Raw genomic sequence first — 19,622 nt, 5'->3', positions numbered from 1 at the left:
AATGACTATAGCATGGGCCATTGGATGTCTAACAGTATCTTTTTCAGGGAGAAGCGATTACAACAGTGGAAGGCCACACAAGTCAGACCACGGTTTGGTGAGCTGCGAGAAGTCAAGGTGCAAGACTATGAGAATGAGATTACACTTGCTGAAGAACATGTCTGGGTTGTTGTACATCTTTTCCTCTTAGAGTAAGGACTGTCTCCAAAGGGAATCACATAAAGTAATCAAATTCTTCTTATTAGTATCATATGTACTTTTGTTTGTTTTTAAGGTAACTGCTCAATCACTGCTGAAGGCTGACTTTTGTATTGCCATTATGTCTATCTGATACATACATGTATGTGAGGCATTCAAAATGATATACATACGTGCAATATACCGTACTCACAATAATCCAAGAGATGTCAAGGTTTTATTTATTTATCTATTACCTCTGCCACCGAGAGTGGACGGAGGTTATATTTTCACCCCGGTCTGTTTGTCTGTCTGTTTGCTCGTCTGTCTTTGAGTAGGATATCTCAAAACGTTATGGACAAAGTGTATGATGTTTGTTTGAAAAGTGTATGATGTTTGTTTGCAAGAAAGAGAGGTTGAAGCTAGCCTAGTAGCTGTAGTTTTTGTGAGGTAGAAAGTAAGACTAGAAATCCAGACACGGAGAGTGTAAGATGGTCCCGGGCACCACTTTAACGCTCCTAAGTCCGAACTGTAGTTCTACTCTGAGCGGTTACTGTCTACAACCTACTACCTAAAAAAGTGGTCCAACCAGTTGGTGGGTTTTTTTTTAATGTACAAGATCGAGGCTCGTGTTTTAGTTGATCGAGGGTGTTTTTTAGGAGACACCATCTTCTTACTGGATGGCCATTGGCTTCCTAAGGGAGTGATTCTTCACCATTGGAGAGATAGGGCCCAAAATGATATATATATAGCACGATGTTTCAAAAGGTTAAGGATGGAGTTGGACAAAATTTAGTGGCCACGTGCTTGGTAATGAAACACACCTGGGTTTCACCATTCTCTTCCTTTCCATTCACTTTATTTGTCTTTTTGGCTCAATATTTGTAACTAGCCGAAACCCGTGGAACATCCACGGAAGGGAGGATGTGGTGTATGGATAGAGTGTACCATTATGGATGGCATAGGGGATTTGCTTGTCCGAGTAAGAGTTAGGAAGAAAGATGAGAATGAAGAGTGCGTATATGAACAACGTATTTATTGCAATCTACTTAAATGACAACGCTACGATATACTTTTGAAAAATGAATGGATTCGTAATAGGAATCGGCATAGCACCATTCTGGCCACACTGGCGCAGTGGTATGTGTCAATGGAAAGGAACAGCAGTAGAACCATAGACTTTTAAAAAATGAACGGATTAGTAAATCGACTGGAATTAGCCCCATACTGGTGCATTGGTAAGCGTCAATGTCAAGGCAGAGCAGTAGGAATATAATACAATGAACGCAGTATCAGAGGTTGAAATTATTTTAAAACTTCTGGATAAACAATGTTTGGGGTAATAGTCAAGCCTCTGACGACTCCTTGCGTACTCGTATTATCAACCTTGATATACACATCTTTGAACGACCGTGCTCTTGAGCATGCCACATATAACTGGCCGTGGGAGAAGACAGGAGCAGGCAAATAGATACCCAGTTTACGGAATGTTTAGAAATTATGGTAAACCCACCTGATGAGGTTAGCGTACACCGCGATCGATGACACCGGCACAAATGCATGCTCAGGATTGTCCACTCAGTGGACGGCTTGCTGTCGCCTTCGACTGTCCAATCAGCGGACGGCTTGCTTCGCCTTCACCCAGCAGACGCCAATAAGATGGCGTCGTATCGGCAGTTAATCGGATGCTTTTGGGCCCCAACGTCGGCTAATTCAGATTTTTCGAGTATGGCTGTACGTGATAAACAAAGAGCGCGGTTCGTAGATCCTAAATCCATTAGTGCCGTGGGCATCGGGTCACTGGATGCGACGTAAAAGGGATAACAAAGTCGAGTCCTTATGCTATTATTATATAGAATGACTTTGCTGCTCAACTTCGAGCGGCATTCTTCGATGGTTGTTCATTTGCAAGCCAGGCGATACAGTCGACAGCATTGTGATTGACGTTTATTTTCACAGTGGTTGTCGATTTTGAAAACAAAATGACACTGACATTCAAGACAATGTAAAGATGATAAAGGTCGACTGAAGTTATGTTTTCCTCCCCACACCCATTGTTTGTCCGCCCCACTCTGTCTTGGCCTTCGGCTATGCTATTGGTATTCCCTCCCTCTCTTTGTTATTCCTCTTGGCTTGTTGCATCCTGATCCATTTAGTGTACAAGTACTAGCTCTTCCACGAGCCTTAACTGTGTGTACAAAAAATATATACATTAGCGAGCAAATAAAAAGAGCTTTTGCTTCGATAAAGGGTAAGGCACGAAGGGTAAAAACACACATGGAAGACCATTAGATTCCCTTGAGCACTTTTCTATGGACAACTTAAATTTGGTAAATGGTGACGTGGTGGACAAAGAAAGCTCTATAAAGACATATTTAAATCTACACTCAAGTCTTGTGCCATTCCAGTTGTCACCTGGGAACATCAGGCCACATGCAGGTCAGCTTGGCGTAACATTTGCCGCAAAGGACTGGACCACTTTGAATGTGGAAAACTTGTTATTGAGAGACAGCGGAGGCAAGAAAGGAAAACCAACCAACGTCCATCTCTACAAGGACCGGTCCATACCTGCGATGTTTGTGGTAGAGGCTGTGTGTCCCGCATTGGACTATACAGCCATCGCACAATGCACGATGCTTAGTGATCATGCCAACAAAGGGAGGAAGTTTGTGAAAAGCAATGACTAACACCGTCTAACTATTGTATTTCCAATTTGTTTGGAAATTTTATTTTGGTATTTGATATTTATTTTGATGTATTTGACATGCTATTGTCAAACCATCACAAAACATTAACACACATTTCGAAGTAAATTGCTGCACGTTAAAATTCCATTGACAGTAATACAAACATCGGGGCAACGCCCCTGGCGCTTACCTGGTAGAACAAGTGAATCCACTTGGATTCCGCCCAGGTTGGCACATGGAAATTATGATGTAGCATAATTATCATCTCGGGTCAAGATTTGAAATTATGCCATGGTTTTTGTAAAATTGCTACTAGTATTCACATTATGTACTTTCACCAAAACATACATCATCATAGAAACATACATAGAATTTGGGTCCTCTGGGTCATTTGGGTCCTCTGGGTCATTTGGGTCCTCTGGGTCATTTGGGTCCTCTGGGTCATTTGGGTCCTCTGGGTCATTTGGGTCCTCTGGGTCATTTGGGTCCTCTGGGTCATTTGGGTCCTCTGGGTCATTTGGGTCCTCTGGGTCATTTGGGTCCTCTGGGTCATTTGGGTCCTCTGGGTCATTTGGGTCCTCTGGGTCATTTGGGTCCTCTGGGTCATTTGGGTCCTCTGGGTCCTCTGGGTCCTCTGGGTCCTCTGGGTCATTTGGGTCCTCTGGGTCATTTGGGTCCTCTGGGTCCTCTGGGTCATTTGGGTCCTCTGGGTGATTTGGGTCCTCTGGGTCATTTGGGTCCTCTGGGTCATTTGGGTCCTCTGGGTCATTTGGGTCCTCTGGGTCATTTGGGTCCTCTGGGTCATTTGGGTCCTCTGGGTCATTTGGGTCCTCTGGGTCATTTGGGTCATTTGGGTCCTCTGGGTCATTTGGGTCCTCTGGGTCATTTGGGTCCTCTGGGTCATTTGGGTCCTCTGGGTCATTTGGGTCCTCTGGGTCATTTGGGTCCTCTGGGTCATTTGGGTCCTCTGGGTCATTTGGGTCCTCTGGGTCATTTGGGTCCTCTGGGTCATTTGGGTCCTCTGGGTCATTTGGGTCCTCTGGGTCATTTGGGTCCTCTGGGTCATTTGGGGCCTCTGGGTCATTTGGGTCCTCTGGGTCCTCTGGGTCATTTGGGTCCTCTGGGTCCTCTGGGTCCTCTGGGTCCTCTGGGTCATTTGGGTCCTCTGGGTCCTCTGGGTCCTCTGGGTCATTTGGGTCCTCTGGGTCATTTGGGTCCTCTGGGTCATTTGGGTCCTCTGGGTCATTTGGGTCCTCTGGGTCATTTGGGTCCTCTGGGTCATTTGTGTCCTCTGGGTCATTTGTGTCCTCTGGGTCATTTGGGTCCTCTGGGTCATTTGGGTCCTCTGGGTCATTTGGGTCCTCTGGGTCATTTGGGTCCTCTGGGTCATTTGGGTCCTCTGGGTCATTTGGGTCCTCTGGGTCCTCTGGGTCATTTGGGTCATTTGGGTCCTCTGGGTCATTTGGGTCCTCTGGGTCATTTGGGTCCTCTGGGTCATTTGGGTCCTCTGGGTCATTTGGGTCATTTGGGTCATTTGGGTCCTCTGGTTCATTTGGGTCCTCTGGGTCATTTGGGTCCTCTGGGTCATTTGGGTCCTCTGGGTCATTTGGGTCCTCTGGGTCATTTGGGTCCTATATTCCTATCCTATAACATATATATCCTATAACCTATCCTATATATATCCTATATCATATAACATATATCCTATAACATAACATATAACAAATATATCCTATATTATGTACTAGCGAGCGGCCGCGTACCAGCCAAAGGGGTAGCCCATGGTTAGCCTAAATATAGATTTGATGACGTCATGTTTACACATCTGAGCGACAGAAACTGGCTACACATCTGAGCGACAGAAACGGAGCTTCACTTTTGGAGAGACAGAAATTCCCAGGCAAACGCTATAACGCACCAGGTTTACAACCTGTGCGTTAATAAACAGTATACTGCACTGACTAAAGGTATTTTAAACCAGTTTCACTGGTTGCTCGAAGACAGGGCAGCATGTAAAATCATACTAACATAATCATAAGACTTTAAACAAACAAAGAAAAAAATACCTATTTTGGGGGGGGGGGGGGCAACCCCCTTCCCCTTCCTCCCCCAACCCCATCTACCTCCTAAGACCACAATTTTTCTAATGCCTTGAACAAACAATTAGTACATCACGGGTGATGAAGGTTGTGGTGAGGTTTCATCAAAATTGCGTGTGTAGTTTCTGAGAATAAAGCAAATACCTATTTTGGGGTATCAAACCTGGACCCACTTTGACCCCGGTGTCATCGATGATGTCATCAAATCTGCAAATCTTGCAAAAATCAAATCTCTGAATCTGAGATGGCCCAATATCCAGATCTTTTCATAATATGATAGTCTACTAGTGTGCCAAATTTGGTGCTTTCCTCACAAAATGCACAATTGTTATGCTAAGTTGCCCCACTAATGTCAGGAATATCTAACTAAAATATTAAAATAAGGCAATGTCTATATGTCCAGGGTACCCAGGGTCATATCGTCGCCATTAAATACATACCCTCCCTCCACTCCCTGTAAGTGTGGGGAGACAACTTGTGATTTGATTTTTCACCTGTACATGTGCAATAGTGCAAGTAGTGGAAACACTGACCCCTGCCGGGGGAGGTTGGGGGAAACAATGCCAATTCTGAAAACAAAATCCTCTTGATCCTGGAGGGAGAAGTTATTGGCTCGAAATTTAAAATAGGAAAGTCTGCAGCTATTTTTGGCCCACTGTTTTCTATTTGCTCCATTTTGTCTCTTGATTCATTGCCCTATGTTGTTCTATTCTTCCACGAGTACTAATACCTGTATTAAATAAACCATAATAAAAAAACTCAAAGGTGAGTGCACTACCTAAGATCCATCCTGTCTTTTCAGATAAGGGTATAGTTGGAAGGCCGAGGATGGTGGAGAGGCCAGGACAGAAATCAAATTGGTGATCTGATATTAAAGAGTTTTAGAAAAGTATGCCTGCTGAGATTATTGATCCCCTTGCTGATTATAGGAAAAAAACCTTGCTGATTGGAGGAAAAAAGGCTTACTGGTCGGTAGTTCTTAGTCTGTCCTGGCATGCTTCTTATCAATAGTGATGACACATTAGTCATCTTCCATTGTGAGGGGAGGGGACCCTTCAAGAAGGATCTGCAGAAAAGTAGTGAAAGAGGAACAGGCAATTTGGATGCACAGCTTTTGAGAATTCCAAGCAAAGTTGATAATAAGATGAGATCTCTATCTATTGGACCATTTTGTGTAATTTTATTCAACATAGCATAATAAGGAGACAGTGATTTTGATGTCCTGCTAAATTTCAATGTTGAGGCTTTACATGTCCCATCAATCTCTTTCTATATCAGACACAGCTGTAATTTTCTTCCCCTTTTCAGGATAAAAACTAGAACAACACTCAGTAGAGAGCATACCTTTGCCAGGCTGAACACTTTACGTTTTGTATCCCACTAACAGGCCGGATCTGGATTCGGACCTGAATTAAAATCGAATCTGCTTGTTCTTGTCACCTACCCAACCCATCCGCCAAGTTTTGTAATAAGTCATCCACAACTTTTTGAGATGTCATGCTATATAACATTCTTGGCACTATCGCCCAAAAGTGATTAAGAATCACTTAAAACTAGAGCAATGCGACTGTGTCGCCAATATGCCTCCACGTAGTCCATTCCTGTGACAATGGGTAGATGCACTCATTCATTGTCCTAAAAATAAACAGGTTTGGTTTAAATCCCTTCAGCTATTTTGAAGTATCACATTTTTATCACAGGACAGGTTTCGCATCCATCGGTGAAGCGTTTTTGGAGGAGGGATTTTTTAAAATATTGCCTTTCAAGCTAATATGGCTGCCAAACCATGTGACATATGACATTAAAAATGTACAATCTGTACATGTAACGGTAGGGGATCATGGTTGTGAAGTTTCGTGTTGATCGGAAAAGGTTCGTTTTTCTATCCAAGATGGCTGCCAAACCTCGTGACCGATGATGTCATCATTTTCAAACTATATGCAACAATGGTGTTGGATGACATTTGTAAAATATTGCATCGATAGGGTAAGCGGTTTCAGATATAATTATTTAATATTTTCCTTCAATCCAATATGGCTGCCAAACCATGTGACGCAATATGTCCTAAATTTAATATTTCAATACAAATGGGTCAGAGATCATGTGCATGCATTTTCAGGTTTTTAGGATGACGCATTCGATTAAAACATTTATGGCTGGTATACCACTTCACCAATGATGTCATCATTATCATGCTTTTTTCCCCCATTGAGAGTACTTGACTGTATGCCAAGTTTCAAATGTTTCCATTCAGCGGTTTCCGAGAAATTTATTTTCAATATTCGCCTTTAATCCAAGATGGCTGCCATACCATGTGACCTGTTACATCACAATCATATTTAAAAAACATTATGCATGGGTGTCACTCCTACCCTGAAAGTTTTGTCTCAATCGAACATGTGGTTGCTGAGATAAACGTGGATTAGCCCGTGTGGATGGACGGACGAACGGACAACCCGAAAAAAGAATGTCGCCGGCCACCTTCGAGGGCGGAGACATAAAAATAAAAATTCTCGTATCCGGAACCAGATTCTGATCTTCACCAAAATCTTATCCTTTCGTCCATGTCACACACCCAACCTGTCCACAAAGTTTTGTCTGAATCCGTCGTCCTCAACTTTTTGAGATATCCTGTTCAAAGACAAACAGACAAACAAACAGATGAAAAATCACTCATAGAGTGAGACTTGGCAAAACAGAACAAAGTAGCATGGCACTCAGTGGAGCATCCTTTTAACCTCAAAAATAATTAGTGGTTGAATTCAGTGACCTGATATGCAAATCGTCTTCAAAGTTTAAGTTAATTGGATGAAAAGTGACAATTTTCGAAATTCGGCCTATTTTGACCTTTTGGCCTATGTTGACCTCAAAAATAGTTGGTGGTTGTTTTCAGTAAGCTTATATGGAAATCCTTTTCAAATTTCAAGTCAATCGGATGAAAATTGAGGATTTTGGAAATTTGAAATGGTTGTTGACCTTTCACTAAATGTTGACGTTTTGGCCTATGCTGATCTCAAAAATAGTTGGTGGTTGAATTCAGTAAGCCGATATGTAAATCCTATTCAAATTTCAAGTCAATTGGATGAAAATTGAGGATTTTAGAAATTTAAAAAAGTGGTTGACCTTTGGCCTATGTTGACCTTTTGACCTTTTAACCTCAAAAATATATAGTATTTTGTCGGACCACGAACTCCACCATTTGGTGAAGTTTTGTGAAGATAGGTTTAAAATTGTGACCTGTAGGCAAGTATGTGAGCGGACAGACAAACTTACAAACACACACATAAACACACACACAAACAAATACACACACAAACTGGAGTGATCAACATACTTGGCAAAAAAAAATTTTTTTACCAAGTAACAAACAGACAGGGGTGAAAACATAATCTCATCCACCTAAGGTGGCGGAGGTAATTAGGTTAATCACCACTATCAGTATTTTTAAAACGCCTATTGCTGACCTTTGAAATATTCTCCTGAGGTTTGTCAGCCTCCTGAGGTCGGCAAAATGGGTACCATCTCACTGGTAACAGGGGCGGCACAGCCGCATTTCCAGAAATGATGCAACCAACAGCCAAAGACTGCATCCTCAACAACAACGACGCATATAATGGGATTTGGAGAAGTCCCTTGTGCATTTAAGTCAAGCACTTTAAACTATAAGCTTATCCAGCATAACAAAGATTTATATATCTTTAATGGGAATGTTACACTGTGTTTTTACAAAAATGCCGATCATATGAGGCCCTCTTGTGGGGAAAAAAAACATCTGAAAGGATATTCTGTTACAATGCAGATTTTCCTAATTTCTCATTGTCCCAATATTCTGTTCTAGGGATGGTGTTAAGGGGAAATGATGGTTGTCATTTAAATAAAATAAGCCCAGTGTTTGCAATCACAGCCAGAACGACACTCAGTAGAGTGCATACCTCCACCAGGCTGAACAATTTATGTTTTGTATCCCACTGATAGGTCAGATCTGGATTCGGACCTGAACCAAAATCTAATCGGCTTGTTCTGGTCACCAAACCAACTCGTCCACCAAGTTTAGTCAGAACTCGTCCGTAACTTTTTTAAATATCATGTTATGTATCGGTTTTAGCCCGATCACTCACTGGTGAAGAATCACTTAGAAATTAAATAATTATCGTATCCGAATCCATATTCAGATCTTCACCAAAATCGAATCGATTCACCCTTGTCAAACCCCCAAACTGTCCACCGGGTTTCGTCCGAATCCGTCCACAACTTTTTGAGATAACCTGCTATTTATCGGTTTGGCCCTATCTCCCAATGGTGAAGTATCACTGAAAAAATTCTACTAGCCGGATCCGAATCTTCACCAAATTCGAATCATTTCGTTCTTGTCACATACGCTACCCCTCTGCCAAATTTCGTCCGAATCCGTTCACAACTTTTTGAGATATGTCGTTCACAAACAAACAAACAAACAGACAAACAAACAGACTGGGGTGAAAACATAACCTCCATCCACCTTCGGTAGCGGAGGTAATAAGAGTTTTGTAACTTCAACTGCAGAGTTTCACCATTTTCAAAATATACTGCATAAGGCTTCCTTGTTTATGCTTAATGCTTCATACAACCCCTCTTGACTAATGTTGTAATGTACCTTCAAAAACAATATTTTTGATGACGATTTATTTTTAATGACTCGCTCAATTGATCATTTATGTGATTGTTTTCATTTATCCATTGCAGCATTCCACTAAGTGCACAAATTGACAAGCATCTCTCCAACCTGGCACGAAAATTCCCCAGGACAAAGTTTGTTCGAGCTTCTGCACGTACTTGCTTATCATCCCAAGGCGGTGCAACTGTGCTGTCTTCTCATTGTGTGTCTGCAGACCCTTCCTTGCCAGCTCTTTGTATTTATATATCTGGCAATGTGAAAGGAACAATTAATGCGCAGGAGTTATCCACATTGTCCCTACTTGGTGGGTTGTCCCCCATTTGCATAACTTGTAAATTTTTAAATTATGTTTATGGAATCTATAATGAATAGAGATACTTATCTTTATGAGCAGTGACAAGTCTTGCCTCTACTTTACAAGTTAAGTTAATTGAATGATATTTGTACCTAACATCCTCTAAACAATCACGAATGGTTCTTTCTTTCTTCTTTCTCTCTTCAAGCTTTTCTCTCTCTCTGCCGCTCCATTCTTCATCCCTCAGATCGGCAGTCCTCAGTCTCCTCACTCTCTGCAGACCTGGACAAAATCACAGACTGGTCAAACAAGTGGAACATGTCTTTCAATCCTGACAAATCTCACACTCTTACTATGTCTCTTCAAAAAGACCGTCTGGACAACCCTCCCATCTACTTTCTCAACAATCCTCTCCAATAAGTTCTGTCACTCAAGCTTTTGGGTCTCACTATCTGCCATGATCTTTCCTGGGAAATACACCTTTCCAAGCTGGCCTCCAAAGCCAGTCGCCGACTGGGCATCCTCCGTCGTGCGAAGTCCTTCCTTGGCACACCTGAGCTCCTCACCACATACAAGGCTTTCATCCGCAACTCAATGCAATACTGCACTCCCCTCTGGGCTGGTGCTCCTGCCTCACACCTAGCTCGGCTTCACGCTGTTGAAACCAAAGGTTTCAGAATCATTGGAATCTCCCACGATGAAGCTAACTCCGAGGGCCTTTCACTCACTCACTCACTTTCACTCACTCACCGCAGGCAGGTTGGTGGTCTTTCTTTCTTCTACCGACTTTCTTCTACCGACCTGTCTGTGCTCTGTCCCCCAAATATTCCTACAAGTCGCACAAGATGTGCCTGCAACCTTCTTCTGGTGAAACTGCCAAAATCAAGACTCTCTGCTCACCTTCACTCTTTCATTCCTCTTTTCTCTCGCATCTGGAACAAACTCCCTCACTCTCTTCAATCCCACTCCTCCCTCCAGGTCTTTAAAACAGCTGTTCACCACCATCTCTTATCTTCCCCCATACAAAACCTTGATCTTTTCTACCCCAGTTAATTAACCCCAGATCTACTTTTCTGAAATACCGACTTCTTTCCTGGAAAACCTTGCAGTGTCCATGTGTTTTTTTTAACTCTCCCGCCCCACCCTCACCCCCATTCGCACGACTCCTCCCCCCAAGCCCTCTCCCTCCCACAGATCTCCCGATGTCCCTGCTCTCAAATGTTGTACTTGTGTGCTTCCCCCTCTATCCCCATCTTGTCCATCGCTCCCTTTATTTTGACTTATGTGTCCGTTTGTTTTTTTTGTCATTAATGTTAGCTCTTACACGAGCCTCAGTCTTGTATACGAAAAAAAAAGAAAAAAGAAGCTTTTCTCTTCCTCTATCTCTTTCTTTCTCTCTCTTCATCTTTTTTCTCCTGAATCAATTTGATGTCACTGATGATATGTTATGCAAATGAGACATTCTGCTTCTTGGTGCTTTGTGGTACCCTTCACACAGAGCATACAAGTTTCTTAGTTAGGCAAGGTCCGCTTTTATTTTAAGTATGAAGGTTTAAGGCAGTAACATGGAGCCAAAACTGCCAAATACAATTCTGGGTGCACACAACATTTTAGGGATTGATATTTTTGGCAATTTAAGGATGTTATTAAGCCTCCCCTATAGGATAGCTTATACCTGTTGTAGGGTTTCTTTCTACAATTAGTGCCCTCAATTTTAATGTTCCCTCAGAGTTTCTTAGACCCACAGGAGTACTCCACCACCATTTAGGTTTTCTTTTTTCTTCTTCCTTTTCTGCCAATTTCCGAGCTGTATCTTGGAGCCGGCTGGGACTTTTGGAATGAAATCTTACATTAATAATAATGGGGATACAAAGTATGTGGGGTTGACCTATTTTTTGACCTTGACATAATTTAAGGTCATGACATAATTATAGCCATTTTAACATTTTCACCATAACTCGACCAAGGATTTACCAATTAGAACTAAATTGCACTCTCTAAATAGCAGCATTGAGCAAGCCACATTTTCACTTGATTTACATCGTACCCTCTGAGTTAATGGTCAAGGTCCTAGACCCCAAGGAGTACTAAACCACCATTTAGGTTAAGGTCATGACCTAATTATATAGATTTTAACATGTTTCACCATAACTCAGTTAAGGTTTGTCGAATGAGAACGAAAATTCCCTCTCTATATATCTGAGAGCAAGCTACATTTATGCTTCATTTACATCATACACCTCCGAGTTAAAGGTCAAGGTCAAATGATGGCCCGAAAAAAAATAACACTTTTTGTTGTCGTTCAATTTTGCCAATGTGGAATCTCAATGGCCGCTTGGCCTTCCAAGATGTTCTTGCACCATAATAGTGGAACTGCATTGAAGTTATTTGTGCACCTGGTATTTGAATAATGCCCTTGACCTAATTTTTTGGATTGTGATCTAATTACCAAAAAACACCTTTTTGATCATAACTTGAATAATTTTCCTCCAATTTTCATGATTTTGAGTTTTGTGGATAGGTTCTAGGTGGGGATACATTTTCTTAATTTATACTTTATTCCTAAAATGTTAGGTCAAAGGAATATGGTGGTCTGAAAAGAATATGGCCATCATTGGATTGCAGACACCAGGAGAGGCTTACCCTTTGTGATGGCAGATATCTAGTTTCAATTGTTTCTTTCTATTCAAAGCCTTGAAAGTACAAATAACAATAATAATTTTATATACATATGCCTTTTCCCAAAGCAATTTACAAATGATTCCAAAGCTAAATTGTAGTTGCATATTATTATAATAGCAGTTGTTGTTGGAGGCTTGTTGTTGTAAAGGCCATTACTGTTGTGTATTTGCAGAGCTGGAGTTGAAGCTGGCAGTAATTGGAGCTGTGCAGAGTGATTTGCAACAAACAAAGCGGGCAGGCGGAATGAAAATAATTCACAAATCTGATGCTAAGAACAGTACAGATCGAGACAGTGAAGATAGTGTGTAGATACTGAATAAGGTTATGATTACACAAAATTAAAGCAAGTGGACTAGTGGAACACAAAAACTATACAACATTTATTCAACAATATGAATTATAGCACTTCACCATAACAGTAAGAACCTAAAATAATATATATACACCCTGGTTGATAATATATACACCCTGATTGATAATATATACACCCTGGTTGATAATATATACACCCTGATTGATAATATATACACCCTGGTTGATAATATATACACCCTGGTTGATAATATATACACCCTGATTGATAATATAATATATACATCTTTGGTTGAATCCACCATGAAGCTTAATTCGAATTCTTGCCCCATCTCTGTTGTGTGAAATATTACAGCGAGGATACTTTGTTATAGTTGGCAATGTTAAAATAGATTCGCTTTGTTATGGAGTTCCGCTGTGTTAAACAAAAGTTCACTCACATGTCTATGATACTTATAATTCTGTTATAGTTACAACTCTAGGCTCTTACATACAGTACAGTACTGTATACCTCTTTCTGATTTCGAAAAATACATATTACTTTGCAATTTCCTTTGACTATACCCCAATTATTTTGTCACCTATGGATTAGAAAATGTAAAATTTCATGGATAATTTTGCAAGGATAGGTGACTAGAAATAATATTTGAATTAATAAATTTGTTATTTTTAACTGCAACATAGTATCCATTGCATTACTTTATGAATATAACAACATTGTTTTGGCTAAAAAAAATATTTCTTCAAGCGGAGTAGGTGTGCAATTGACTTGATTGGTCAACTGGATGCTTTACAGTTTACATCATGTGTATTATGATGATGATGATGACGTCCACTCATGCATGTTCAGATGCATATGGCTGCCGAAGCAGTTTCTTGACTATTTCGCACAATCCTGGTCGGGGCGTCACTCCTACACAGGACATTTGAATAGCTCATTCATCCCAGTAAGCTGGTACTCATTTGACCGGCCTCAGAGGGATGAATCAACCCCACCTGGTGGTAATTCAACAATCGACGAGGACTTCAACTCGAGACCCTAGAATTCCAAGCCAGCACCCTAACCGTTAAGCCAACACCAAGCTATATGTAAAGTTAGGAGCATATGATTTCACATTTTTTATCGGGTGACTATTTCAAAAGTGTTCAAAATAATGGTGAGATTAAGTGAGAACTTTTGTTTTTCAAAATGGCAAAGAGAAAGGAGATGGGGGAATAGGAAGGGTTTATAGGGAATTTGGGATAACAATGGGAGTAAAGTCAAAGTAGGGGGAGATGGGGAGTATATGGGAGAAAAGAGTAAGTGAGATGAGATGAGAGACTAATACTACTACTACTACAACAACCTCTACTACTACTACTACTACTACTACTACTACTACTACTACTACTACTACTACTAATACTACTACAACTACTACTACTACTATGCCACGCCATTTTTCTGCTCCTCGAGCCATGCTATTTTCGACATTTCCTCCTCATCCTCTTCCGTTTTCGTTTGTATTTTTGGTTTATTTGGGTTATCTGAACCGAGTTGGTTCATTTTGTTATTTTATTTTGACGTCCCGTTTGAGTTATTAGTCCTTTTGTGTTCGGGCCTAGCCGCGACGTGCGGCCGCACCCGTGTGGGACTAGTTTTGCCGCGCCCGATTTGTGGCGTATCACAAAACTGTTTGACTTCCTTGTTTTTGCTTAATCACCCTTGACTTTCTGTGCTAAATTTGCATAGTTTTGGCGATTAAGCCGATAAGTTATTTGCTCAACGCGCGTTTGATTATCCTTTTGAGTTAATCATTAGCATACCGGTCCGGTCGTGCTAAAACAAGCAAAAGCTCGCGAATGAGCTAATTGATTTTTTCATTTTTTTCATTTTCATTTGACGGGAAATATACCGTTAATAGTAATCATGCCTCTGGATGGTACATGGGCAAAAATGGCCGCTACTACCTCTGGTGCAGGTGGGAACCGCCCTGCCCACCCGTTTAAGGCGTTAACAAGGAAGCACGGGGTGAGATGCGAGTTGGGACAAATCACCCAAATAGAGGCCTATGTGAAAGCACTCGCTAGTGTGGTTGATCCAGCAACGATAGTTGCAGCCTCGAAAATGTATGGACAAGCTGTGTTCTTTCTTAACTCAGAGGCTGCAGCAAACAAAGCCATTGAGAAAGGGATTAGTGTGGGAGGACTCTTTGTACAAGTCGAGCCACTCTCAAGTCTTGGTACAAGGATAATTATATCTAATATACCCCCTTACGTGCCTGACAATGTCGTGGTGCCTTTCCTGGAAAAACTGAGAGTGTTGAGATCACCCATCAAGCCTGTCCCAGTAGGCACACAGACATTGGATCCACGTTGAATCAACGTCACGATTCGACGTGGACCCGAGGTTGAAAACGAGTTGGATTTGCAAATTGGATCAACGTCATTTTTCCAATGTTGAATAAACGTCGTTTTTCCAACATTGATACTTTTCCAACGTCGAATAAACGTTGATACAATGTCACACTTTCAACGTCGATTGAAAGCCAAGTTGCCAACGGTGAAACAACGTTAAATGACTGTTCGGTTTTGATGTAGGTATTAATGTTGACAAAACGACATTGGTCTCAGGTTGGGTTTTGGTTGTCCGACGTCGCGACCTCATTCCAACCGTTATTCGACGTTGAAACAACGTCGTGTGCCCGCTGGGGTGTCTTTGGGCTGTCATGAGCCCTCCCTACAACATGTCTGGTCTTTTAAAAGACAAGTCTCCATTGAATTGGGAAAGGATGCTGAATGTGAGGGGTCGTTTGTTATTCCTTTTGACGGAAAGAATTACAGGGTGTTTTATATGGCAAACGAACCCCGTTGTTTTGTATGCAAAGCGAAGGATCACAGGAGAGCAGACTGCCCCACTATCATTAAAGAGGTTGCAGCTCCTCAACGTCCAGATCAGCCTCGAGAGGATCCCAGCGTCACTGAAGGTATCCTAAGAGAGGCGGCTGCTCCTTTGTGCTCGAGGGCAGTGGCCCCTCAAGAAAGTTCTATACCAGCTTCTCATCCCATCTCTTCCACTGCCATAAATCAAGGGCAGACAGTGGGAGCAGGGAAGGCAAAGAGAGCACAGAAGAGGAAATCAGAACCCGCAGAGGATGGGACCATGGAACACCCTGGTACAATTGACGATGACACGGGAAGTAATGTGTCAAAGGGATTTGTAAGGCCTAGTATTCTGAAGGAGAAAATAGTGGTAACCCAATCTGAAGAAATGGAAGAAGAAGAAGAAGAGGAAACTATTCATCAAACGACAGGATATGGAGAGTCTTCTCTCTCAGATCCACCCAAAGACAGTTTGAAGAATGAACAGGAAGGGAGACCGTCAGGTAGTAAACCCAGCATGGTAAAGATAAACAACTTAGAGGTATCTGACTTGACAGGGCCAAACGATACTGTGATGTTGGTTCCTGAGAAAATGCATCCAATAATAACAACTGCAACGAAGCTTCAAAATAAACCAGGGAGTGAAACATCGACAAGAGCAGTTCTGAACCGAAGGATTAACACCGAAGTTTCAAAGGATGCTGAAGTTGCATTCATCGGTGGGACAGACAGAGAGAGGGAACCAGACACACAAGCATCAATAAAGTTGCTGGCACTGACCGACATCTCAGGTGATGTCACTTCACTCACTGTTGGGTGTTGGCGCCGAAAGGGGAATAGTTGAGCACATCTCTATTTTACCACCCCAAAAGGTTGGATCTCCTATACCAACTGAGGAGGAGGCATCCATTCCCACAGGTGAAGCAACGTCCGCCACATCAGAGCCAAAGGAGCGTTCCTCTGCGCCAGAAGATTATGCCAAGTCAGCCTTGAGAGACGACATGGCAGAAGACTTGACACATTGTACAAGTTCACCAAAGGAGAAGGATCTTGAACCTCCAGACAGCGACGATGAGGAAAGTATTGGTGATGGGGAAGACTATCAAGGGTCACTGACTGGTTTAGAGACAGACCTACCTGCAGGACGCCATTCCTGCATTCCCAGCCAGGAGATACTCGAGTTCCTGGAACAAAGCTTGCATAGCAGGAAGAAAGTGGAAAATGCGCTGAAACGGTGGAAAGATTATGACTTGCTAGTGCATTCCTTGTATGTACTAAGGAGAGAGGGACATAAAACAAGGACTCCAGGCTCGGCCGAACAAGCCCGAGTCAGGAAGTTTCTAGCAAAGCTGTTGAGTTACGGGCCTGAATATAAATTGGTTTAAGATGTTGAATTTCACAGAAACAAAACTCTCAATACAATAATGACATCAAACTTACGAATAGGATCATTGAATATCAATGGCTGTAAGGATGCATTCTGTGTGCAGCAGGTAGGGGAGAGTGGGGTAAGTTGAGCCTAGGGGTAAGTTGAGCCACCCCATGTTTCTTAGAAAGTGAAATATTTGAAGGTGTGAGAGCACCATCTATACTTTCATAGCAACAGTCTTTCTTCCTGAGTAAGATCTAATGAAATTTGTATTTTTTTCAGAATTTCCCAAACTTTGAGTTATGGTGTTTTGAGGGTGATAACAATAGAATTAATGGAAGCTTAATGAATTGTTTATGTAGTAATGTGAACATGAATGGTGTAGATTATTTACCTGAGAGTATGAATTGTAAATTGAATCAATACTTCATTCGTGTGTTTGTCAAATTTTGTGTTATTTTTTCATTTTTTATTTTATTTTTTCATTCGTGTGTTTGTCAAATTTCAACTCGTTACTTTATCGTCCATGCTTTATTGTTTGTTTATAGTTAGTTTTGGTTTGAATTTCCTGTAACTCGTAATTAATTAATCCTGTTCTGCGCCTCGTGTGCGGCCTTGTACCCCTGTCGGTGTTTAATTTAAGTCCCCTACATCGTGTTTTGCTTGGCTCTCAGTTTTTCCCTTCTAGACCGAACGTAATACTCTGTCTAACGTTTTAAATCCCCACCCCACCCCACCCCACCCCACCCCACCCCACCCCACCCCCCAAAAAACAACAACAACAACAAAAAAAACATTTATTTTTCCTTTCTCCACGTGTGCCGTTGTCTCATCCTGTACTTTCTGTCCAGGTGTATCGCGGTGCTTTTCGCCCCGCCCCCATTATCTCCTTGCCATCCACCTTTTGCCCTGTTCACGTGACTCGTGGTGGTCCCTCTCGGCCCTCCCCCCGTTGGTATTTTGTGCATATAAGATTGTTCACGGTTCTGTTTAAATATTATTTTAAATATGTTTAACCTTTCCCCTTCAGTGGTTTATTCAGTGGTATATTACAACACGCTGTTTTTCTTCCTATTTAAAAGGCTTTTCTCAATTTCCTCTCCAACTCATTCCACGTCAAAAAAAAGAAATTCAATATCTTATACGTCTCCCTCACTACATGGTCTAAATTCACATTCATTCCATCCCTCCTCCATCGTTCTGAATCGGATTGCTAACTTGAAAATCACAACAAACCCAATTTGTTATCAATGTTCGTCTTTCATTAATCATCCACTTTCTAAACTCCCCTCTTGCCCCTCCCCTCCAAATCCCCCCCCTTACACCTACACTCCTAAACTCCCCCCTTTCCCCTCCACTCTTAAACTCCCCCCTTGCCCCTCCACTCCTGAACTCCCCCCCCCCCTGCCCTTCCCCTCCTAAAGTCCCCCCTTGCCCCTCCCCTCCAAATCCCCCCCCTTGCCCCTCCACTCCTGAACTCCCCCCTTGCCCTTCCCCTCATAAACTCCTCCCTTGCCCCTCCCCTCCAAATCCCCCCCTTGCCCCTACACTCCTAAACTCCCCCCTTGCCCCTCCACTACTAGACTCCCCCCTTGCCCCTCCCCTCCTAAACTCCCCCCTTGCCCCTCCCCTCCTAAACTCCCGCCTCACTCCTCCCCTTCAAAACTCCCCCCCAACTCCTCCCATTCAAATCTCCCCCCATACCATTCCTCTCAAATTCTCCCTCCTCCCCCCTCCTCAAAGTTGCCTCCTCCCCACCTCGTCAACCTTCTATCTCATGCCTCCACCCCCCCCCCCCCAACCTTCTACTGTCCCATGCCCCCCCTCAAACAACCCCTCACTCTGCCTCATCCCTTCACCACCAAACCTTTCATCCTCCTCATCCTTCCCTTTCTTGGAACTCTTCTGTAATCTCTGACACACTATCAACTGCTCTCCTTACCTCCCCCTCTCATCCTTCATCTTACCCTACTCCTCCCCTCCCCTGTCCTGTACCCGATGCTCCCCCTCTCTCTTCTTTAACGGTATGGACCTCAAACATCCGGGGCCTTCGCTCAAACCTGACTGATCTCTCCATACAGGTTGCTTCTGACAATCCAGACTTGATCTGCTTAACAGAGACTTTCCTCCTTCAAGATGTCTCTGATTCCTCAATATCTCTTCCTGGTTACTCCCTCTTCCGGTATGATAGACCTGAGCCTCGTCCTGGTGGTGGGGTGGCTATCTTTATCAAAAACTCTCTTCCTCACTCTCCTTGCACTGCCCTCTCTCCTCCTCACCCCCAGGAGTACCTCTGGCTACGGCTTCCTCTCCGCTCCCACCTTTTGTTCATATGTGTTCTGTACCGTCCCCCAAACAGTGATGACTCAATTTACATTTCACTCTCTGACAACATGGACCAACTTCTATCCACTCATCCCAACTCTCTCTTCCTCATATGTGGTGACTTCAACTGTCATCAAGCCACCTGGTTGGGTGTGGGTTC

General features: G+C 42.6%; 1 protein-coding gene across 3 annotated transcripts in view; it reads left to right on the top strand.

Annotated features, from left to right (window-relative positions):
• Positions 1 to 13,579, top strand: part of LOC137426460 (phosducin-like protein 2) — an 84,166-nt gene extending 70,587 nt beyond the window's left edge. For all 3 annotated transcript variants that reach the window (XM_078770919.1, XM_078770918.1, XM_078770917.1), the window contains 3 exons: positions 48 to 191; positions 9,686 to 9,921; positions 12,767 to 13,579. In XM_078770919.1, the coding sequence (XP_078627045.1) occupies positions 48 to 191; positions 9,686 to 9,921; positions 12,767 to 12,903 (517 nt within the window). In that variant the 3' untranslated portion in view covers positions 12,904 to 13,579. The remainder of the gene's footprint in view (positions 1 to 47; positions 192 to 9,685; positions 9,922 to 12,766) is intronic.
• Positions 13,580 to 19,622: the final 6,043 nt, after the last annotated feature.

The sequence above is a fragment of the Myxine glutinosa genome, chromosome 1 (genome assembly GCF_964187855.1).
Source record: "Myxine glutinosa chromosome 1, kmMyxGlut1.1, whole genome shotgun sequence".
Taxonomy (NCBI): domain Eukaryota; kingdom Metazoa; phylum Chordata; class Myxini; order Myxiniformes; family Myxinidae; genus Myxine; species Myxine glutinosa.
The sequence above is the reverse complement of the archived record's forward strand: the minus strand, read 5'-3'. Positions and strand labels throughout refer to the sequence as shown.